Source organism: Lepidochelys kempii, chromosome 25, assembly GCF_965140285.1.
Source record: "Lepidochelys kempii isolate rLepKem1 chromosome 25, rLepKem1.hap1, whole genome shotgun sequence".
NCBI lineage: Eukaryota > Metazoa > Chordata > Testudines > Cheloniidae > Lepidochelys > Lepidochelys kempii.
In genome coordinates, this window is record NC_136404.1 from 14,604,498 (window position 1) to 14,628,154 (window position 23,657).

The 23,657-nt window shown below is 53.2% G+C and overlaps 1 protein-coding gene across 3 annotated transcripts in view; it reads left to right on the forward strand.

Moving 5' to 3' along the window:
- Positions 1–2,904: 2,904 nt before the first annotated feature.
- ARHGAP45 (Rho GTPase activating protein 45) overlaps positions 2,905–23,657 on the forward strand; it is a 46,000-nt gene continuing 25,247 nt past the window's right edge. For 2 of the 3 annotated variants that reach the window (XM_073324316.2, XM_073324319.1), the window contains exons 1-3: positions 3,442–4,252; positions 8,332–8,662; positions 18,791–18,934. In XM_073324316.2, the coding sequence (XP_073180417.1) occupies positions 4,118–4,252; positions 8,332–8,662; positions 18,791–18,934 (610 nt within the window). In that variant the 5' untranslated portion in view covers positions 3,442–4,117. Of the gene's footprint in view, positions 3,315–3,441; positions 4,253–8,331; positions 8,663–18,790; positions 18,935–23,657 lie in introns of those variants that run through there. The other variant, XM_073324317.2, reaches the window with a different exon arrangement.

Here is a 23,657-nt window from a genome sequence, read left to right on the forward strand (position 1 = left end):
AACTTTTTTGACCCCCCCCCCCCCCCCCCCGTTCTTTGTGTCTGCAGCAGTTTAGGCAACCACACACACACCCACACACCCCTGCCACACAAGCATAGCAACATGCAACCCTCACGCAATCTTACAAACAGCCTGGCATTGATTCAAACAGCACCAACGCGCCATCGTCCAAAGCGCCAAAACAAAACTGCGATGGCGGTCGACGCTCAGAGAGACATGTGCACACCGTGTCCTAGCCAACGGAGTCACGTACCGATGGCAAAGACTTAGTACCGTGCTCGGCAAGCATCACAGAAATCCGTCACAATCACAGAGCCACCGGCAGTCAAACACCCAGCGCCACCTGAGGACCTGATCTGTCTGGAGGAATCGCCTTCGCCAGCCATTCATTGCCTGGATAAAATGTGTGCAGTATGTTTTTTCCCCCCTCCTAAAGCTTCTCGTGCCACCCCCCCGAATACATTCTGTGCCCCCCCGTTTGAGAACCTCTGACCTAAAGAGATCGGCCCAGGCTAGCCCGGCCATCTGCGGGTTAATAATGCCGAGTGGCTCAAATTTGGCACTTTGGTCTCCCGTGAGACCACTTTTAACTGCAGCAGATACCCAACCTAGCACCACTCCACAGGCAAATCCCCAGCCACAGGCAGACTCCTCATCTTGCTCCATGCAACTAGAGGCTTTCAGCCATGCGGCCCAATCCTTCAGTCCCTACTCAGGTAACCGACTGCAGTGGGCAGTTTGCCTGATAACTCGAGGATCAAGCCCTTAAACTGCACTGACCAGGACCAGTTCTCTGTTACACGAGGGCAGGGGCTTAAAGTGGGTGGAAAGGGCCCCTGAGAATACTCCTTGTGCTGGGGGCCTCCTTGCTCCGTGGCTGCTGTAGAACAGGAATAAGGGCTCTGTACCACCTCTGCTTCCAGCAGATAGAGTGGATGTTTGCAGCCACAGAGCATTGCCAGGGTCCAGGGGGGCATGGGAAGCAGAGCATAAGAACAACAGCCCTGAGGCTGCTCTAGCATGCACCAGGAGCCAAGAAGTGCCTTGAACAACCCCAGAACTCAGGGAGTGCAGAGATGGCTTAAAGCCACCTTAAAAACACCCTGCAGCCCTGCCCCAAGCACAGGAATGGAGGAACTGAGACTCAAACCCACAACCCAGCCATACCTCATCGGGGCAGGGACAGAGCTAGCAACATGAAACATGCATGCATACCAGCTGATCCTTCCTTTCCCAGTAGTCACCCTATAGCCTCACTATCCAGAGCACCTCCTTCTTGCAAGACCCAGTGTTGCAGCCCCTCTGCCTCTCCCTCCTCCTCTGGCGGTCTGTGCAGTGACCTGGCTCTCCAGCCGGGTCACACGAAAAGTCCCACGCCTTCTGGGGGAACAACGTCCAAACTCTAACTCTTCCAGGCTCAATCCTCCACAGACACTTCATCGCTCTCAAATGATCTGCCAAGGTCTTCTTCCCTGACTCTCAGGGCTTCTTCCCTGCAATTTCCTCTCCCAAGCCTGCTTTAGGAGTGGCCTTGTCCCCAGCTGCCTCACCTTTCAGGACTGTCCCAGGGCACAAGCTCCTTCCTGTAGGCCCCTCTGCGGTTCCTTTCCCAGAGAGCAGAAATCCCCAGCTACCTCTCTCCTAGGTCTTCGCTCTCTCTTGCTCTACAAGTCTGGTTCTCCCCACACTGGCTCTAATCCTTAATTATCTGTCTCCCCTCCAGGGGCCACAGAATGGGTTAATTGGGCCCGATCTTGCAAGGTGTGGCTTGCCCTCTCTCCGCATTGCAGTCAGCAAGAATGGACCCAGGAAACTGTCAGACTAGGTTGGCTCTGCCTCCTACCTCTGATAGTGGCAAGTACCAAGATGCTTTAGAGGAAGGTGCAAGAACCCTGCTGCTGCAGGATAACCTGCCCGGGGACTTATCTGCTGAGTGACCACAGTCAGAATTTCCTTATGCCATGAAGCATGAGGGTTTATATCCCCCTCTCGGTTATTTCTAACATTTACTATTGTAACCCTAGATTTCCCGTACCAATGTCTCTAATCCCTCTTTTCATATCGCTGAACTGTTGGCTTTAATGGCACAGTGCGGCAATGGAGTTGTACCTGTCGGCATGCGCAGGGTGGCCAGGCAGGACCTCTCAGGACCTGCTCACAAAGTGAGGCCCTTGCTCAGCCACTCAGCAGGTGCAGTTAGACAAAGATTTTGTAAGATAATCTAATGTTTTGGGCACCATAAACCATGTTGCTTCTAGGAAACGAGAGGGGCGGGGGTGGTGGTGGTATTGTGGTTGAGGCACTGGGCTGGGCTGCAGGGGGGTGATTAATATTGGTTTGTGTTACTGTAGCACCTAGGAGCCGTAGTTGTGAACCAGGACCCCCCTGTTCTAGGTGCTGTACAAGCACAGAACAAAAAGACAGTCCCTGCCCCAAGGTTTGATTCCCTCCTCTGCCACTGATGTCCTCTGTGACCTTGGACAAGTCACTTCATCTCTCTGGGCCTGAGTTCCCATCTGTGAAATCGGGCGGTGGGGGGGAATAAATACATTATACAAATAAAGCTTGTAAGGTGCTCTGGCACTAGGGGCCAGGTAAGTATAATAAATAGGGGGATGTTCAAAAGCACAAAGGGTGATTTGGTGTCTGACTCCCACTGAAACTGAGCAGGAGCTGGGGCGTAATTCTCCTTGGTGTCTTTGGAAATTTCCCCTCTAATCTCTCCTGGCTTCAGTTCCTATCTGGAAAACGGGGCTAATTAAACCCCCAGGGGAAAACTCATCTCAAAGAGAGAAATCCGGCCCCCCTAGAAACAGTGATCACAACCCATTTTTCCCCTCCCCACTTAAAAAAAACAAAAGTCAAACCTCTAAAAACAAAACAAGAAAAGAGGAATCAAGCTGCTCTTGTCTCTCTCTCTGCACATTTGCTTTGCCCTGTGAAGTGTCTGCAGGTTAGCCTGCCACGCCAATCAGGAAATAAGTCAGTATCACATGCCTCAGCCCTGACAGTTAAGCGGGGAGTTAATGTGGTTGAACTGCTAAGGGAGCTGAGCCTGAGCTGGGCAGGCTGCAGCTACACAGGGGCATCTACGCCAGGCCAGAGATCAAGCTGTGGTAGATGGAAACAGAGAGAAAGAGAAATTGAACCCCAGCGGGGAGCGAAGAGACTGGGGATCGCCTGGGGTGGGACGCAAGAAAGATCTCGCTCTACCTTTGGGAAAGATGTTTTCAAGGAAGAAACGCGAGTTAATGAAAACTCCCTCCATATCTAAGAAGACCAGGGCAGGAAGCCCCATACCGCAAACCCCATCTGTAAGTAACGCTGCATCCTCTTTCCCTCTGCTCAATGCAAATGTGAAAGGCTAGATGCAATGGGAGGGTGGGTGGCTCTGAAAATTACCAACTTTTAGGGCAGTGGTGGGAGGAGGGGTGGGGGGGGGAAGATACCTTAGGCAATAGTTTATCTGTATGGAAGCTGGCTTTGAAAAGGAGAGAAGATATGATTAAGGGGGGTGGGGGATGAAAGAAATTAAGCAGCAGCAGCAGCAGCGTTGGGGAACAAAGCGAGGGAAATGATTATTAATAGGAGAGAGGATTTGGCATTCACGTCTATTGAAGGCAACTTTGCAGCAAGAGATCAATGAGGGAATGAGATCAAAGCCGGAGAAGGAGGAAGACAGGAGCTCATCTTTATTTATGCTACAGAGAACAAAAATCAGAGTTTGGGGGAGGCTATCTGGGGTCAGCTCTGGAAGGAGGGAGCAAAGGGGGACGGACAGGAGCGTGTGGATGTTTTTTAAACAAGCTACACGGGGTTCCAAAGCAGGCAAAAAGGGAAGCTCCCAGCTTCATCTTCCTGCGGCTTTGGAAACAACTGTGGTTGAGACACACACCCTGACCCACCTCAGCCCCTCCTTAGAAAGAGACTCAATTTAAAATACAGATTCTCTGAAGAAGGAATGGGGTGGGTCCCAAAGCCGTCGAAAACTGTCCAGCAGCTTCTTCAAAGGCAGTGGCTCTGTTTGCTCCTTCTTCCCCATCCTTCTTTCTGGGCCAGTTCTTGGGGGTTTGTGGATGGGTCCAGCCCATAGGCCCCTTGTGTGTAAGATCAGAGGATGCTGAGCAAACACACAACTGGGAAGAACAGCTACAGCCCGTACTCTGTTGAGCTCAGGAGAATGGCAAAGAAACACGGCTCACATGAGCATGCCCTGGACTCCCTCTCCTACAGACCAAAGGTGTGGCTGAAGGTAGGTGGGAACCCAGGGTCAAATTCTGCCTTCTGCTTCTGTCCTTGCAACTCCACCCAGGGGGCAACAGGGAAACAGGTGGAATCCAGCCCCATGATTTCAACTAGAACCCCTCCGGCCTCCTAGCCAAGCCTGTGAGGCATAATAAAGCTGCCACCAGACGGGGAACATATCACCCTGCAGTTGCCAAAGCAACAGAGTTGAGAGCCCATGGAGCCAGTAGCTTGTAACGCCAGAGGGGACTGCCTGGTGTTATCATGTCTCGCTCCTGGATAGGGGTTCGCAGGGGTCTGGAGATTCCTCTTGGCTCAGTTTGCCTGTCCTTTATCCTTCTGGGATCTTGGAACTCACAGTCACCGCCAGCCTCCTGGGGGTTCATTTCTCATTTTTTATCTCTAATTGAGCCTCGTGCAAAGGTCGGTGCCAGGGTTTGAGAGAGAAGGGCCCTATTTATCCACCGAGCAGCCAGAGCAAAGGCAGCAGAAGCTTCCCCACAGCCCTGCCCTGGAGGGACCATCTCTAGGGGAGAGGAGAGGGCAGCCCGCAGGCTCATCCAGTTCCTGGGCTCGCGGCTGACGCTGCCACCACGAGGCCCAGTCGCTACCAGCTGGGGTGGGTTTTGTCACGCTTGCTGAGACCCACCTGACCCATTTCACGCACAGGCTGCCGAACAGCCGTCTGATAGGAACTACTGAAAGTGGCATGGATCTGAATCACTGGCTTAGAGGTGGAAGACGCCACCAAGTCCCTGAGCCATGCTGTCCCTTATGGTTGGCTCTAGAAGGTCCTTGATCATATAGTGGTCTCATGGGGCTCTCCTAGGTAACTCCTGCTTTCCTTTTGTGTTGTGCTAAATAATGCGCCTTTGGCCAGAGAGAAGACATCCGCCGTTGTTGGCTGCTCAGCTAGGCTGGCTGGTCCTTTCCTTTCTGTAATTGAAACTGTTTCTGTTATCAGCCATGGTTTCTGATGCAACTCTACCCACAAACCAGACACGGTTGGCAGGGAATGGCTCATGGGTCTCCGGTCCACAGCAATGCCCTCCTATGACTTCTATGTTTATTACAGCCTTCTCCTGTCACTGGCTGTGAAAGACCAGGTGTCTTTCCAGTACAGACACACTGACGGGGTATTTCATATGCAAAACCTGTAGAATAGGAAATGCCAGATAAAAGATGTAAGGGAAACATATCAAGCTAAATTCTCCATTTACACGTACTAGACTCCCTGGAAGTCAATGGGACTGCATGGGAAGAACTCAAAGTTGTCTCTGGCCCATCACAAGCTCTTCCTCCAGCACCTACACACATTAGAACTGACTTGTCCTGCATTTGATCTGAAATCCCCTGTGGGAAGCCAACAAATCTTCCTTGAGGTGGGAATGGAAAAGCTCCCGTGGGGATCAGGATGTTGAACCATCACGTGGTGACACTGTGTCACAACAATGCCACATCGCGTTACATCCCAGCATGGTGTCTTCATCACAGTGTGAGATCACGGCAAATCACCTACAGGGAACACTCTAGCCTGGAGGCAATGTCTGTCCTCTTGCACACCCAGTTGTGCCCGGGAGTTGGAGAACATAGTCTGAACTCTCGGCTTCTCCATTATCTCCTGGCTTTGGCCAGTTTGCCCCAGCCATACTCTTTAACGGCATTTGTGCATGATTACAATACAGTGTCACATACTCCGGTCCCTAGGCCAGACCCAAAGCCAAGGTGGGGGAAAGTACTCCAAATCCATGAACAGAATAACCTGCTCTATGTCGACGTTGGCACTGGGCGTCCAATGGAACCCCGTGTGACATACAATGACCTATTGTCCTCTACCAGGTGGGTTGACAACCCAGTATAATATAACGTGGTATAGGGTGCTCAACACTGTAATTCCACATGGCAAAAGGGGCCCCGGTGCAGAGAGAGACACCAGAAGAGACAGTGGAGGAGAGATGACCAGTAACTGATATAAGCCAGGTTTCAGAGTAGCAGCCGTGTTAGTCTGTATTCGCAAAAAGAAAAGGAGGACTTGTGGCACCTTAGAGACTAACCAATTTATTTGAGCATAAGTTTTCGTGAGCTACAGCTCACTTCATCGGATGCATACTGTGGAAAATACAGAAGATGTTTTTTCATGGTCTGTGTGTATAAAAACATCTTCTGTATTTTCCACAGTATGCATCCGATGAAGTGAGCTGTAGCTCACGAAAACTTATGCTCAAATAAATTGGTTAATCTCTAAGGTGCCACAAGTCCTCCTTTTGATATAAGCCAGGCAGCCAGCAGGGACATGGAAGAACCCAGCTCAGTGATCAGAGAGAAAAGTCTGTGGTTTCTGAGTTGATGACTGATGCTTGTGAAAGGTCCAGCAGCAAGGGCTGGTTACGTGTTGAAAGCTTTGGGGGAAGGTCTTAGGCAACTGAGACTGTGAAGGCCATATTGTATTTTCACCCCTGTGGGACTTTGCTTCTTGAGTTCCTGTGGGTGTTTCCCGTGGTGCAGGGGCTGAGCTTATAAAGCTCAGTGCCTGGCTGTCGCTGTGTGGTACAGAGCAGTGGATCAAGGACGCAAGTGGATCAGTACCTCAGGGTCTGGCCTAGTGGCACTCTATAAATCGAGAACTCTTTGGAACCTCATCCCAGTCTGGGCAGCCCTTCCAGAAGGGAGATGCTGGGACAGACAGTGACCTGTGAGCATCCCTAAATTATAGCCAGTGTTTCTACAAATGCTTCCTACAGCACCTCCTGCTGGGAGGGCTGGACCAGAAGCAGCTGGGAGCTGTGCTCTAGTAGGGCTTTCCCAACTTGTTAAGCCAGTGATACTAAGAGCATGGCTTAGGAGCTGCATGTGGCTCTTGAACATGTCTCCTGAAGCTCCGCGCAGCAAGCAATATTAAAACACAGCGAGATTTAATTATTAATCAATCTAAGTTATTAACCAATCAGGATGCTTTGATGACGTTATTAACCAATTAAGTTAACTTACTGTCTGTGAGAATAATATCTATAAATATTTCCCCGGCCATACTGTCTAAATAGGAATAGTACGATAGACAACGGAACACTGAATTCACACTCCTGTGGCTCTTTCGGGTAACGTTGATCGCTGGTTTGGCTCCTGAACCCCTGAGGTCTGAGTAGCCCTGTATTAGTGCTGGTGGGATCAAGACTGTCTTGTTCCAAGAATTCTGCAATCATTTTGTTGTATCGAAATTGTAATTCATCTTTGTTCAGTCATTTTGTGGTCTCAGAGGGGGTCTACCCCCACTGTCGACCTGAATTCTTACTGGTGTCAGCAGGAGTTCCACACACAGGGCAAAGAATGCAGCTCTTATAGTTCTGAGAGGTGAATCATTTAAACCTGCCAACTTTTATTCGCAATTCAGTCATTTTCCTCTCCCCAGCTGAGTCACTCACTGTCTTCATCGTCGGAGACTGTCCCTCCATTGCTGGAGGAAATGTTCCTTCAATTCCTTAAGCCTTTTCTTGTTACGAAATGCAAACTCTGTAGCCGTTAATTGATGATAAGACCATGATCTCATTTACCCTGGTGAAAATGCAGAGTAACCCCTCCGGTTTCAGTGCAGGAGTTACACCAGGGTTCCTGGAATCAGAATCTGGCCCATTAACTCATTAAATCTCATCGCATCCTTGTAAAAAGTTCCTAAATGGGGAAACTGAGGCACAGAGAGATTTTTTTTTAAGTGACTTACTCGAGGTCACAAAAATAGTCAGCAGCAGAGCTAGGAAGTCCTGACTCCCAGTGCCCTTCTGTAACAACTACCCATAGTCCAATCTCAGGGCTAGGGATAGAACCCAGGAGTCCTGTTGCCCAGCCCTCCCGCTTGCCTTACCCACTAGACCCCACTCCTCTTCTAGAGTGGAGCTAGAACCCAAAAGTCCTGACTCCCTGTCCCCTGCTCTCACCCTTGCACTCCCTCCCCTAATTAAGATGAAGGTTCATAAGTGTGAGGACAGCCTTGGCAACCCCTGTGGGGCTGGTTCCTCCCCACTGGCTCTGGGAGGGTTGGAAGCCCCTTCCCTCTTGCCCATTACATGCTCACGCATGTTCTTGTCCCCTCAGGAGCTGCCCCGGAAGGACTGCCTGGAAGCGCCGAGTTCCAGCCTGGTGGACCTGTCCATGTCCAGCTCCAAGCTCAGCAGTAGCCCCAGCACAGTGGGCACGCTCAAACGCCCCACCAGCCTGAGCCGGCATGCCAGTGCTGCTGGCTTCCCTCTGTCCCCTGCGGGCACCCGGGGCATCGCCAAGGGACAGAAGACCCCTGTCTCTTACAGCCCCATCGACAGCGGGGAGGGGACTTTCATTGATGTGGAGGACATCTCGCAGCTCCTGGCTGACGTGGCCCGGTTTGCCGAGGGTTTGGAGAAGCTGAGAGACGTGGTCCTCAGAGACGGTAAGTGCCCATGACCACCAGGGCCCTCCTGCTCCCAAGGGGACTTGTGGAATGTAAAGGCCTGGACAGGGGTTTCCATCGTGTCTGGTAACGAATGGGGCAGGGTAAGGTGGGGTAGAACGGAAGGCCCCAAGGAGCTCCCCGGCTCTGAAAGGAACCCTTGTGTCCAGGCAGGCCAGCAGAAGGCAGCCTAGGGCAGAGAAATAGCCAGGAACCTCGGATTTTCAGCCACAGCCTCTGATTTCTGGATGCTTCCATTTTGGGGGGCCTGATTTTGAGCCACCCTGGGACAGATTTCCCAGAGGTGCTGGGCCCTGGCAGCACCCAGTGACCTAGTTGGCGCTAAGCCCCTCAGACAATAAGGCCCAGGACTGAGAATGTGCCCTATAGAACAGGCCCTCAAAATCAGAGAAGGCTTTGAAAATCAGGGCGTCGCCTTGTTTGCACGGGGGGCTGGCAGAGGGGACACTGGCTGATTTGCCTTTGGCAACAGGACCCCTGCAGCCAGCTCTTACCCATCCCATAGAAACTGGCCCATGGATTTGGTGGCCTTGTGCATGCATTGGGGCTGATCTATGCCATGCTCTGGCCTCCTGGATCCGATGTCAGCAGTGGTCTTGTGCTCTGCTGCTCCCTGTGCCAGTCACCCAGCTATGAATCACACACACGGGTCATGGCTGCCTGTGGCTGGCGTGCTGGAAACGCTCGACCCCCTTCCCAGATGCTTGAGCTTGATTCACCCTCCAGAGTGCTGGGGATTGAGGAAGAAGATTCTGCAGGGTGGGAGAGGACAGGCTGTTTGCAGTGCATGGGCATCAAACCCTCTGGGAGTCCCTGTGCTCACAGGGGATAACGTCACAGAAATAATCCCAATGAGATCTCGCCTCCTCAGTGCCAGGCAGCCTGCCTCTCCCCCTCGAGCCTGGGCAATCCCACACAGGCATGCCAGTGGTGTCAGAGAGTGGATCTGTGCAGGGGACTGCCGGGAAGCAGGAGCTCTGGCATTCTAATCCTGGCTCTGACACTGAGCCCCTGAACATGCCATTCTCCTGCTCTGTGCCTTAGTTTCCTCAGTAATATTACTCACTTACCTACTTCCCAGGCATGTTGGAGGATTAATGACCTTAACAGACTGGAAATGGAAAGGGTTATCCAAGTGCTATGTAATAGTATCCCTGTTCCAGACTTGGGAGATCCCAAAGCACTTGGCAAAAGTTACAAACTGATCACACCGAGCTAGGGACAAAATACTGGTCTCCACCCCACGCCGAGAGAGGTGGTGTTCTAGAAATGCAGGCTGGGAGCCAGCAGCTTCCATTCTCCTCTGCACTTTGTGTCATTATGTAGCCCTGTGCAAAGGGGCTGTCAGATGTTCTCAGAGCAGACTTCTCTGCTCCCTCACACTGGTGGGAACATGAAACAACCCCACCGGGCCTGATTCTCCTCTCACAGACGTCAGCGTAAACCAGGAGCAATTCCACTGAACTGGCCAGAAAGCTGGGGCAAGGAGAATCAGAAGCACTTGCAGCAAAACGGGGGTGATGCTGACCTACCTTCTGGGGCTCATGGTTGGCTCAACAAACCCACACTGCATAGTGCTAACTAGGAAGGTATCCTGGACTCATCCCGCACAGAGAACTCCCAGCTTCTCAGCTGATGTCAATGAGCCCAGCCCCACTGAAATCAATGGAGTCTCATCCCTGCCTGGGGTGAATGACCCCCACTCCATTGAACCCGCTGCGCTCAGGCATGTCATGTGATTCAAGCTCTGCCGGGGGGATTGGGCGGGAGGAACTGTGCCCCAGCAGTGGAGCATAGCCAGGGGCCCTGGGATGTGTGATCTTTAATATCCTGGGAATGCCCCTCAGCTGCTCTCCCTAGCCAGTTCTGCTAGCAATGGTTCTGCTAGCAATCGTTCCTGTCATTTCGCCTCCATAGATTATGGGGGGGGGCATAATCTAGCCCCCAGCCAGCGTGAGCCAAAACTTCTAATTGCTCATCTGATCTCCAGAGACCTTGTCACTCCTCAGTGGATGAAGCCACCTCTGGGGTGGAAGGGACAAAGGCAGGCTGGTCCCAGCAGAGTGGGGGGGGGGGGGCAGAGCAGTGTCTGGGGCGGCTGTGAAGAGGAGAAGGGGGGAGGGAGCAGAGAGCAAATAGGCTAGAAAAGCAGCAGGCAGGGTCAGGCAGCACCTGCCGTTGAGAGTGGCAATGGGCGAAGGGAAGGGAAGGGGGGTGAGAGTGCTCCCCCTCCCACTGGCAAGTCCGTGGCACTGATTGGACACCTGCCTCCAAAGATGCTTGGCTATGTGGGGGCGGGGAGCTCCCAAGAGGAAAAGGCTATACACGGGGGTGATTCCCCAGACGAAGGGGTCCCCTATGGATCGGGCAGCGGCATGCTGGGAGGTGGTGGAGTTACCCAGAGTGGGAGAGCAGAAAGCCAGGGCCTGCAGCGCCCTGGGGGGATCCGGGACCAACCTCCCCACGGTGGCCCTGCAACTGCTTTGCTCCAGCCTTTCCTTTTGGCCCTGGAGCTGAGCAGCGGCAGCTGCCACGCAAGGCGAGGAAGAGGGGTAAGAGGCAGAGCAGGGGAGGGGGATCTGGGACAGGATAACATGACTTCCTGCCTGCAAGCTATTTTCATCTGCCTGCCTTTCCTGTTTACTGCAGCGCCAGCGATGGCTGGTGGCACCCAGATAAAGCCCTTGGAGTGGCACTGGGCACATGCCTTGCCTCTCCCCGAGCCCCATTTGCCCCTGGGAATGAACCTGGGTTCCCAAAGGGCCGCTGAAAGCAGCTCTCTTCTTTACCAGGAGGCCAGGCTGGGGGCGGGAAGTGGCCCTGCAGTCTCTGCCCTATCCCTTTAAGAGGCTTCTCTCTCTGTAGGAGACAAAGGAAACTGTATATTTCCCGCACCCCTGGCTAGGGTGGGGCCCAGCTGGGGGTCACATGATGACTTGTTTTTTCACTGCCAGCCATGCAAACATGTTGACGCGGTCCCTGTTCCAGTGGAAAACACCATCGCGAGGCCCCAGTGTGTAACATGGGGCGGGAGTCTCCACAGGGAGAGGGCGTGGTGACCCAGATTCAATTCCGAAAGGAGTGGGGAGGAACCTTGGGCCCAGGTCTCTCTCACCAAGGTTTGATTTTGGACCCCGTTTCCAGATGAAAGTCCACCTTGAAGTGTGGCTCACCTGGCATCCCCTGCTCAGCCAGCCCTGCGTGGTCCTGGTCACAACCGAATAAGGGTGCTTATGGCACTTGGATCCTGGCACGGTGGTTGGAGTGGGAGCCCGGTTCTGCATTGGGTCAGTGGGAGAAAAAAAATCCATGGGCCAAACTCCATGGAGCTACACCCGTTTATACCAGCCGTGAATGTGACTTGTTAGGCTATCGGTCTGGGGGAACGGGAAAGGGGGATGGAAGGCGAAGGTCAAGTCGCCTTTGCAGAGTTACAGAGTACCAGCCGTGTTAGTCTGTATTCGCAAAAAGAAAAGGAGGACTTGTGGCACCTTAGAGACTAACCAATTTATTTGAGCATAAGCTTTCGTGAGCTACAGCTCACTTCATCGGATGTATACTGCAAATTGGTTAGTCTCTAAGGTGCCACAAGTACTCCTTTTCTTTTTGCAGAGTTAGAAACTGGGATTTCCATTCTGCAAGAAATGCCAACATTTTCGTGGGGAGGGGAAATTGTTCTGAAACGGAAGGACATTTCAAAATTTCCCACAAAACGAAATCCCCCCCCGCCCCAATTGTTTTGCGTCAATTGAGCTGTTTTGGTTGGATTTTGACGTTTAGGTTTTTTTAATAATCTAATATAAACTCCTCAATGAAAACCCATTTCAAAATGAAAATGTCAAAATGTTTCATTTTGATTCCCCCACCCCAGGCAATGAAATTAAGTCAAAATTGACGCATTCCAGCCGAAACCTTTGATTTAAACAAAATGGCAATATGTTCCATCAGGAGATTTTCAACCAGCTCTACACCCATGAGAGCGGGTGAAGGGAGGGAGAGAGACTGGGCTCAGGGGTCTCTGTGCGGGTTCTGGAGGAAGACTGATGATGCTGAGGCAGGATCTGGGTGTGCATGAAGGGATGCAGCAATGGTTGCAGGGGATCGCACCTTTTTGGTGGATCCAGCCCTCCCATTACAGCTTTTTGTCCATCCCTGCTCAGCTGTGACACAGATCCCAGTCCTGTCCCTGTCCCCAGCCCAACACGGCCCTTCCCAGCCCCTCTGGCCTCTCTGCTTTCCATTCCGGACATAGCCTGGAAATGTAAGAGGAGACAGAGAATGCATAGGAAATCCCTTCCACCCTGACACTGAGATAGGGGGCTGGGACGGAGGGTTTGCCCACTCACAGCTGTCACTTTTCCACCAGGCTCCCTCTCTCCCCTCCCTGCTCTTGTGGATTTCTCTCCAAAGAAGGCTGCGCCATCCAGTCCCAGAGTCCCAGACGTTGGGCTTAGTCCCTGGGCTTGTCAGTGCTGAGGTCACCCCATCTCCTAGCATCCAGAATTGGATTAAAGGGATCAGCCAGTCTAGACTCACACCCCTTCCTTTCCTCCCACCCCCCCTTATTTAAGGCCTGCTTCCCGACCTCCTAGCAGCGCTGCTCATTCAGGGGAAATGCAGCCGCCCCACACCCATGGCAATGCAGCTCGTAGAGAGCCCCGCATAGGCACATGTTCTCACCAGGGACAAAGTCTGCTCTCAGTTCACCTGTATAAACTGGAGTGAGGTCAGTGGAGTTCCTTTGGATTTACACTGATGTAACAGAGCAAAATCTCAATGCAGAGAGCAGGCTGATAACAGTAACAATAGTGCTCACATATCCCCTTTCGTTCAGGGATCTTAGAGCACTGTATGAACGTTAATGAATGCTCCCAGCACCCATGTAAGGTAGGAAAGCATGAATAATCCTGTGTTACGGATGGGGAAACTCAGGCACGGAGAAGGGACAGTGACATGCTCAAGGTCTTTCAGTTGCGGAACTAGGGAAGGAACCCAGGAATCCTGACTCCCATTCCCTGCTGCTCTAATTGATCAAACTCCATTCCAAAGCAGAGAATGGAACCCAGGATTTCTGAGTCCGGGTCCACTGCTCTAACCACTAGATCAGATCACATTCCCCTGTCAGAGCTGGGAAGAGAACTGGCTTTGTGTCACTCATGCTACACCTCTGTGCCTGGCATCTGAAGGAAAAGAAATGTATATGTTTTCACCTGGACTTGCTGATAGCTTCCGGCGCCCCAAGGGCAGAATTCTACTGCACCTTCTCAGTCTGTGATCACAGGGCTGAGGGGGCAGAAACAAGGGACGCTGGTTGGCAGCTTTATCTGGAGAGTCGCAGAAGGGGTTGGTTTCCTGGGGAAACTCCCAATATCCAACTTCCTTTCTTGCCAGTAAACAAACTTCCCAAGGACCCTGGAGCCAGTTCCCGTGCTCAAATAGTGAGCTGGGGTGCATGTACAGAGAGCAGCCTGCTTATTTGCTGCATCTCCGATGGGTGGCTGAAAAAATCCACCCAGCAATTATCCTAAATTATAGCAATAATGGAAATTTGGCTGAGCAGGGAGGAGGCAACAAGAAGCCACTGGGTCCCTCCGGGCTGCGTGGCAGGGAGTTCACATCCGGGCAGGGAATGAAAGGAAAGGAAATGAGGAGGAAATTCTCAAACTGCTTTCAAGGGAAACCCGCCACCGAGGAAAAATCACTGGGGTCAAACTCCTCCCATCTCCCTCCTGCTGTCCCAGTCACACCACAGCCAGACATAAACTCCCAGGGCCTGATGCTCTGTTGTCCTGCACCTGGGTTGTAAAAACATCACGGCAAAGTGGATGGCCAATGCCAGACTGGGAGCATTTAACGTCCGTTTTGCACAGGTGTAAATGACTGCGCAGGGCGGCAGAGGGTCAGATCCACAGACACTGGTTGTGTTTGCCAGACCCTCCCTCCTGGCAGGGATCTGTGCTCAGGTGTCTTGGGATACAGTGAACCACTGATGGAGACAGACAAGACATTCTCCATCTCTACCTACCACTACAGGGCTGTTCCCTCTGGTCCATTCTCCTGGGCTGGGGTGGCTCAGAATACCCCAAGCAATGGAGAGTTCCCAACACTTTCCTGTGGGAGCAGATCCACTTGTTTGGAGTCTATTTTTGTGACATTCACCTGAACTTTCCCTTGGGTCCATTTCATCTCATCACTTTGCCTCTGCCTTCCCACCACATCGTCTGAGGGGCTGGGAACAGGTGCAGAGGCTGGTACTGGCTGACAATGCAGTTAGCCCATGTGTGGAATAATAGCTGCACGATAGCACTTTTCATCTACAGGTCCCAAAGCAAGTCAGTATCCTGAACCTATTTGAAACTGAGGCACAGGGAGGGGATGTGACCTGCCCACAGTCAGTCAGCAGGCCAGTGGTAGAGCTGGGACAAGAACCCAGGTCACCTGTGCCCCTGTCCAGTGCTCTACCCACTAGACCACAATGCTGCTACCAGGCATTGTGCTCTAGTGCAGTGTGAGGCTGAACCAGCCTGGCGAGAGAGTGTTCCAGACCCCAGCAGGGACCGCCTAGCAGTCAGGCCGAAGACCAATGCTTTATGTGCCTCCCATGCTTTTCATCCAGAGGTCTTATATCATTGACCAAAAGTAAGTATTGTTCCCACTTTTCCAAATGGGGAAACTGAGGCACGGAGCAGTTAAGTGACGTGCTCAAGGTTACCCAGAGAGTCAGTGCCAGAATTCAGGGGCCGGGTGCCCGCTCGCGCAGATCCTCAGCTGGTGCAACTCAGTGCAGCTTCATTGAAGTCAGTAGGGCTACGCTGATTTTTTGCAGGCCCCCCATCACCCTAATGTCTGAGCCCTGCCCGAGACCCATGAGCCAGCCACTAATCCACTGTGCAAGAAGCTAGAGGTCCGTCCCTCCCGGAATTACCAGTGTTATCCTGAAGGATCTTTATTCATCTCATCCCAGCACCCCAACTAAGCTTCCCCCCCGACACACTCATTCCCCCCCAAGATAGCCAGCCGCTGAGCGTTACCAGACGGACAAGACTCCTTAGGATGCTGCTCTGGCCTCAGGCCTTTAAACCCAGCCAGGGCTGGGATGCGGAGGGTCTGCCTTGGGAAGGACAGTTCTCAGGGAGGAGGGAAGATGCGTGAGCAAACTGAGGCAGGAACAGGAAGCTGAAGGGGTGGGTTTTAATGGGCTTGGAGATCAGTTGCTGGGGACTCTATATAGAATCATAGAAATGGAAGGGACCTCGGGAGGTCATCTAGTCCAGTCCCCTGCACTCATGGCAGGACTAAGAATTATCTAGACCATCCCTGACAGGTGTTGTCCAACCTGTTCTTAAAAAGCTCCGCTTAACCACAGGAATAAACGGCCTAGGGAGGCAATAATGGGCTGGTATGTAATGAGGGAGACTCACAATCCCACGCACCCATGTTCGTTGCTGCTGGCCGCTAGAGAAGGATGCCATCTGGAAGCGCCATTCGTCTGTTGAGCATAGGGATCTTATGTCCTGTTTTGGCCGGGACAGTCCCTTTTTTTAGCCCTGTCCTGGCCGTCCCAACTTTTTGGGCAAAAGTGAGTGTTTGTCCCATTTGCTCTTGCTGACTTGATCAGTTGGCAAGAGCAAATGGGACAAATGCCACTTCTGTCAAGAAAGAGGGGTGCAAAGGAACATGCAGGGGGCAGAGGGGCAGTGATGCCAGCCCCACATGGCGGGGGGTGGTGGTGGCAGGGCTCGGGTGAGCAGCGACGCCAGCCCCAGCCTTTGGGCTATATGGTCACCCTAGTTGAGTATGAATGTGCCTGTTCCAACAGGGAGTAAGAGGCGTTGGCCGGGACAGTCTAGGCAGCCTTCCCTAACAGGAAAAAGAAAAGGAGGACTTGTGGCACCTTAGAGACTAACCAATTTATTTGAGCATCAGCTTTCGTGAGCTACAGCTCACTTCATCGGATGCTCATGAAAGCTTATGCTCAAATAAATTGGTTAGTCTCTAAGGTGCCACAAGTCCTCCTTTTCTTTTTGCGAATACAGACTAACACGGCTGTTACTCTGTTCCCTAACAGGGGGGATATTGGTACCATCCCATCAGCACAGAGGAACCCCCTTGTGGAACAGGAGCCTGCACTGATTCCTGTCTTGGGGGGACTGACAGCTGCTGAGCAGTCCAAGAGAGGGTGGAGGCTGGGAGAAGATACGGGCAGGCCAGAGACACCAGCAGGGGCTTCCTGGGCAGGGATACGCTGGGCAGGCTGGAGACATTGGTGGGGAAGCCACCAGTAGAGAGACTGGAGGCAATGATGTGACACAGAGCACTCCAGACCACCAGCAGGCACCAGGCCCGTGAGCACAGAGTACATCTGGCTCCTTCCAAAGGTCCCATGGGATTAATCAGCCAGGAAATGGGGCGTTCCCCCTGCCTTCTCACCCCCTGAACAGACTGATCAAGATGAGCTGGGTAGACTGCATTAGACTTCCGTTCCGATAGGGCGGCTCATCAGTGACATGAGTTCGGTAGGTTTCAGCCTCTCTTGCTCTCATAAAACCACTGCACAACTGGAAATGCCTGCTTAGAAGTAACTCCGCACTGTGACAATGGGTGCAGGGGCTACCAGTCAGGGTTCTGGGGTGTTAGTATAGGTGGGGGAACAGGACTGGAATAGCAGGGCTAGGATTGAGGTGCGTGGCAAAGTCGGGGGGGCAGGACTGGAATAGCAGGGCTAGGATTGAGGTGCGTGGCAGAGTCGGGGGGACAGGACTGGAATAGCAGGGCTAGGATTGAGGTGCGTGGCAGAGTCGGGGGGGCAGGACTGGAATAGCAGGGCTAGGATTGAGGTGCGTGGCAGAGTCGCGGGGGCAGGACTGGAATAGCAGGGCTAGGATTGAGGTGCGTGGCAGAGTCGGGGGAACAGGACTGGAATAGCAGGGCTAGGATTGAGGTGCGTGGCAGAGTCGCGGGGACAGGACTGGAATAGCAGGGCTAGGATTGAGGTGCGTGGCAGAGTCGGGGGGACAGGACTGGAATAGCAGGGCTAGGATTGAGGTGCGTGGCAGAGTCGGGGGGGCAGGACTGGAATAGCAGGGCTAGGATTGAGGTGCGTGGCAGAGTCGGGGGGACAGGACTGGAATAGCAGGGCTAGGATTGAGGTGCGTGGCAGAGTCGCGGGGGCAGGACTGGAATAGCAGGGCTAGGATTGAGGTGCGTGGCAGAGTCGGGGGGACAGGACTGGAATAGCAGGGCTAGGATTGAGGTGCGTGGCAGAGTCGCGGGGGCAGGACTGGAATAGCAGGGCTAGGATTGAGGTGCGTGGCAGAGTCGCGGGGGCAGGACTGGAATAGCAGGGCTAGGATTGAGGTGCGTGGCAGAGTCGGGGGGGCAGGACTGGAATAGCAGGGCTAGGATTGAGGTGCGTGGCAGAGTCGGGGGGACAGGACTGGAATAGCAGGGCTAGGATTGAGGTGCGTGGCAGAGTCGCGGGGGCAGGACTGGAATAGCAGGGCTAGGATTGAGGTGCGTGGCAGAGTCGCGGGGGCAGGACTGGAATAGCAGGGCTAGGATTGAGGTGCGTGGCAGAGTCGCGGGGGCAGGACTGGAATAGCAGGGCTAGGATTGAGGTGCGTGGCAGAGTCGGGGGGGCAGGACTGGAATAGCAGGGCTAGGATTGAGGTGCGTGGCAGAGTCGGGGGGACAGGACTGGAATAGCAGGGCTAGGATTGAGGTGCGTGGCAGAGTCGCGGGGGCAGGACTGGAATAGCAGGGCTAGGATTGAGGTGCGTGGCAGAGTCGCGGGGGCAGGACTGGAATAGCAGGGCTAGGATTGAGGTGCGTGGCAGAGTCGCGGGGGCAGGACTGGAATAGCAGGGCTAGGATTGAGGTGCGTGGCAGAGTCGCAGGGGCAGGACTGGAGTAGCAGAGGATGGTGCGGGTCAGGCTGAGGCACATGGGCCACGGGAACTGTCTGTGTGTGGGAGCTCGCCTTGCCATTACCTGGTGCTCCTGTCCTCCAAAGCGCCCTTCGCCAGCACAAAGTTGACTTTACAGAACCAGCCTGTGTAGCGGAGACTGAAGGGCTGTAACGACCGCTTTGACCCCTCTCTGTTGCAGATCCCTTGGAGTCTCACCGGCCGCTAGCCCACGAGTGCCTGGGGGAAGCCCTGCGGGTCCTCCGGCAGGTCATCAACAAGTACCCACTGCTCAACACCTTGGAGACCTTGACAGCCGCAGGAACCCTAATATCCAGGGTCAAAGGTCAGTCCACAGCACCTGTCTCCTGCTGGGTCATGAGCACAGTGCAGGTGCTCGGCAATTCTGCTCACCCTTCACTGCCTCCCTCCCCACTCGCCCCACCCATGCCCAGCAATTGGTGCGGACTCACAGACGCTGACCCTGTTCACAGCCAGCCTGGGCTGGAGGCAGATGGAAGCTGACCCGAAGGAAAGGCTCTTTGGGGCTGGGGTCAGGGCTGCAAGGACTCAGTGGTGAGGCCTCAGCCCAGTCCTTGGTTTGCAGATGTCCTTTGCATCCAAATCACAATCACAATCAGCGCTAGCCTACCCCTTGCTTGCACATGCGGCAGACAAAGGCTGAGGACTGAATGGGCTATGGAGACTGAGCTCCCTTCTGCATCCGGGGGGGTCCTGCGGGGGTCAGGCACACTGGTGGGGAACAGTGTCCAGGAAGCTAGTGTGGCTTCTGCCCAGGGGGGTAGAGACAGTTTTTCAGTCACCAGGGCTGTCGACCCAGCCCCGGCACTAGGGTATCTCTGCCAGAGCAGGCTTGTTCCCTACAGCCTGTTCTCCAGGGCTCGGTGTAGTCCACTTTAAAATGACTCCAGTGAGCAAGCTCTCACAGGGGAGAGGATCCCGCAGTCTGGTTGTTCTCCCTCCCCTCCCCACCAGGAACATTGCTGTGATTTTCAGCCCACGTTCCGCTCGCTTGCTCTCGCCCTAACCCTCTTTATGCCCACGGGTGCAGACCTTCATGGACGGACACAAAAGCCTCTGTGGGTCACTAGCATGAATCGTTCACTGGGCCAAATTCAGCACGTGGCCCCAGTGCAGTCAGTGGAATTACACCAGAGACAAGTATGGCCCTTCGTCTGACACATTGTGCCTGCACCAGGCAGGAGCCAGCTGTCTCAGATCCGCAGGAAGTGTAGCGTGGATTAGCCAAAATCTAGCATTTAATTTCCTGGGATTAGAGAGAGCCCGGCCTGAGGGTGCTGGGTCACAGCTGGGGGAGACCATTCACACCAAAGCTTTTACAAAGCAGCTGCCCTTTCTCCAGACAGGGTGTCAGACAAGCCCAAGTGAATGATGCCAGTGGGAAACCTTCCAACCAACAAACCAGGGCATGGGAGAGGGAGGGCTGCTTTCTGAGCTATAAAACCAGCCCCGGCCTGGCTAACACCCTCAGCCTCACCCTGCCATGACCACATTGCTCTGAGAAACTGACTCGGGGGGAGAGTCTTGTAACATTCATCACTGGGGGTAACAGGGACCTAGGGCCAAACCCAGGCCCTGCTGAAATCAGTGGGAACTTGGACCTTGACTCCAGTGGGAGGTTTAGCCCTTTCACTCATATTTTCCCCTTGGACACCACATGGTGAGAGGTGCTCAGGAGTCAGGCCATGATGTGTTTCCTGGAACTCTCAGTTCCGCTTCAGGGCTGGGACGGGGGTGCAATATTTGTGGTGAGTTCTTGTCTGTTGGAAAGCCACCCCTGGCTCCCCTGCCCCGACTGATATCGGGGTCTGGGTTCCCAGCTCTCTTCCACTGGGACAAAATCACTGCTGGTTGGCCATGAAAGCTGTGTGTGCCGGGGGATGTCCTCGAGGCTGGTGCAGGAGAACCACAGTAATTGGAGATGGACAAGACCTACTAGGTCACCAAGTCTATCCCCCTGCAAAGGCAGGAGACGGGCTCTGATTCTCCTTTCCCTTCCACCACTTTCACATCAGTGTAATCCCATTGATTAAAGAGTGACAGGGGATGGATCACTTGATAATTACCTGTTCTGTTCATTCCCTCTGGGGCACCTGGCATTGGCCACTGTTGGAAGACAGGACACTGGGCTCGATGGACCTTTGGTCTGACCCAGTGTGGCTACTCTTATGTTCTCATGCACTCACTCCAGATTTACACCTGTGAAGCCTAAAAGAGGGGATCAGCCATAGGACTCGATTCTCCACTGCCCTGAGTCTTGTGTCATCATTTACACCTAGCCGAAGCGGGTGTGAAATGTCACCAGGTCAGAATTCTCCACTCATGCACGCTGGCCTCTTACCTCATGCCAGTGTAAATGACATCCGCAGGCAGCGGAGAGCCCCATTCCCACAATGAGCCCACGGTACAACGCTGGGCTCTGCGTCTGAACTTTCCCAGAGACTGGGGATGTTTGGATCCAGAGGTTTCGTACAGACCCCGTCCCAATCAATAATAAACACTGGGTACTCAGAGCTCTGAAGAGGCCTGATTGTCCTCTCTCTTACATTGGTGTGGATCGAGAGCCACGCTGTTGAACTGAATGAAGTTCCTCATGTAAAGCTGGTAGGAGTGTCCGCTCTCTGGGCCAGTTCTTTGTTCTGCGTTTGTACAGCGACCAGCACACTTGGGTCCTGGTCCGTGACTCGGGCTCCAAGGCCCTACAGCAACGGAAATAAAACAATAAGAAGTGAGATCAGAATCAGGCTCCCTGCCTACTCAAAGTGTGGGAGAGGGAGATGATCCAAGGCACAGATTGCAGCCTAGGGCCCAGCCCCTATTTTTATTATTATTTTGAAGCCCCCTGGAATGTCGCTGAGGGTTTGGTGCCTAGCTGCCATTTGTGCCTTTCCAAACCTGACAGGTATTGTTCACGCAGCTAAGGCAATGCATGAATCGGCTATTAAACTGATCTCACATGTTGATCTGAGCCAAGGTGATAGGAGAACAGCAAATTTCTTCTTCAGAGGTGGTTAGAAAAGCGTGCCATTGACTAGGGTGGAAATACACGCCCGGGGTTCTGATGAGTGGGACCCCGGGAAAGCAGTTCCCAGCCGCGCTGTTATTCTTGGCGATTTTGTTTGATAGGCCTGATTTTCAAAAATGGCCTGCAGATTTGTGGGCACTATTGTGCCTTCTCAACTAATGTCTGGTGCAAAGGGCTGGTATTTGGGGGCGTCTCTACACAACTGTGGCTGTGATCCAGGAGAATTTCTAAATACTGAACATCAGTACTGGCTCCTCACTGGCGGTGCAAACTTGTGTCTGTAAAACTGGCGGCCAGGCTGAAAACCATAAGCCCAAGCTGGCCTATTTTCCAGCTCGTAGGAGAGAAACCGTGTGTTCAGATGACATGAGGGGTACTTAGGGCTGACCCAAAGCCCACTGAGGTCACTGAGAGTCTTTGGATCCAGGCCTTAGACTGTCAGGATTTTGGGGCGGGGGCAGTCTGTTTTACAAGGTGCGCAGTGCCTAGCGCAATGGAGCTCAGATTCGTGACGGGGCCTTCTATGTGTGACGGCAATAAAAATCTTAAACCCGAATCACCATTGGCCAGCGCGGCCACTATCTCCCAGGGTCCCTGACGGCACCACAGGGTTTGTGAGACGTGGTTCTGTCGAGCCTGCCCGTGAAAAGGCTTCCGAGAGCTCAGTGTTACAACAGCAGTGGGGGAAGGGACGGCGGGTTTAACCGCACACAGAGCACAACATTTTGCGTCACTGCCCTCATTTCCTGGACACCAAACAGTAACCACAAGGGACGGGAAGTTCCTCCATAGCAGGGTGGAACGAGATCTGCTGATTGGCTTGCTCAGCGATTGCCTGTCAGGGCCTCAGCATGGGCCGGGCTCAGTGGCACGGCAGTCGTGGCAAGCGCTGATGTGAGGTGTGTTTAAAAATGAGGGTTCCTCTGAGCCATGCAGAGAGTTGACCTTGATGAGCGATGAGGTTGTGAGACAGATTCTGGTCTTTTACCCTGGGAGACTTTAGTTTTGCATCAACGTGGCTGTAATATGCAACCTAATCAGAAGGAACATTTCACACCTACTTTGCACCAGGGGTAGGGCAATGGAGAGCTGAGCCCAGGGTGCAGGGAATACAGAATTGGGCCCATTCTCTTTTTACCATTTCATGTTAAAACCTATAGCGATTCTACACTAGATTCATGCAGGAGCAGACCCAGAATGATTCTGCATCTGACCTATTCAGAATCCCTGGACTTAAACTAGATGAGACTAAAATTCTCCTTTTCTTTGGGATCTGCAGGATTCAGAGCTTGGGGTGACGGCTCACGCTGCCGGGGTGACTCCTCCACCTGGCAGCTCTGCAGCAGTACAAGCTGCTCGCTCACAGTCTGGGATTAGAGGGGTTCTTTAATCAGCCTTTTCCATCTCAAAGCAGAAGGCTCTGAAGCCGTAGGGCAGGAAATGCACATCAGTAACACAGATTCATCTTATCTGTTATGGTGGCCCCGGGGTAGCTGGGAGTGATGGGTTGCAACTGACCTTAGGGGAAATACAGACCAAGTATGAGGAAACTTTTGCTAATGTTGAACAGGGAACAACCTCCCAAGGGAAATGGTTAAAGCCCCGTCACTGGGGAAATTAAAACTGGACTGGACAAAGCCCTGGGGAATATTCCATGAGAACAATCCAGAGCTAACCCTCCCTAGGGTGCTGGACCAGATGAAACCTAGGCAAGTCTTTCCCAACTCTAAGAGACATGATTATATGTATTGCAGGGCTTTGCCCCCAGGGTTTCTAGGTCTGTTTCAAAAGCTGCCCTGCTAGTGCCTTAGAAACTTACTGTGGCAATTAGCATAGAGAAGCTGGGTTCATAGAGCCAGACTGTTTTGTTGGTGGCACCTAGGGTACGTCTACTCTGAAAAACACCCCCGCAGCAGCCAGTCTCAGAGCCCGGGTCAACTGTCTTGGGCTCACAGGAGTTGTGCTATGCGGCCAAAGATAGACATTCCTGCTTGGGCTTTTG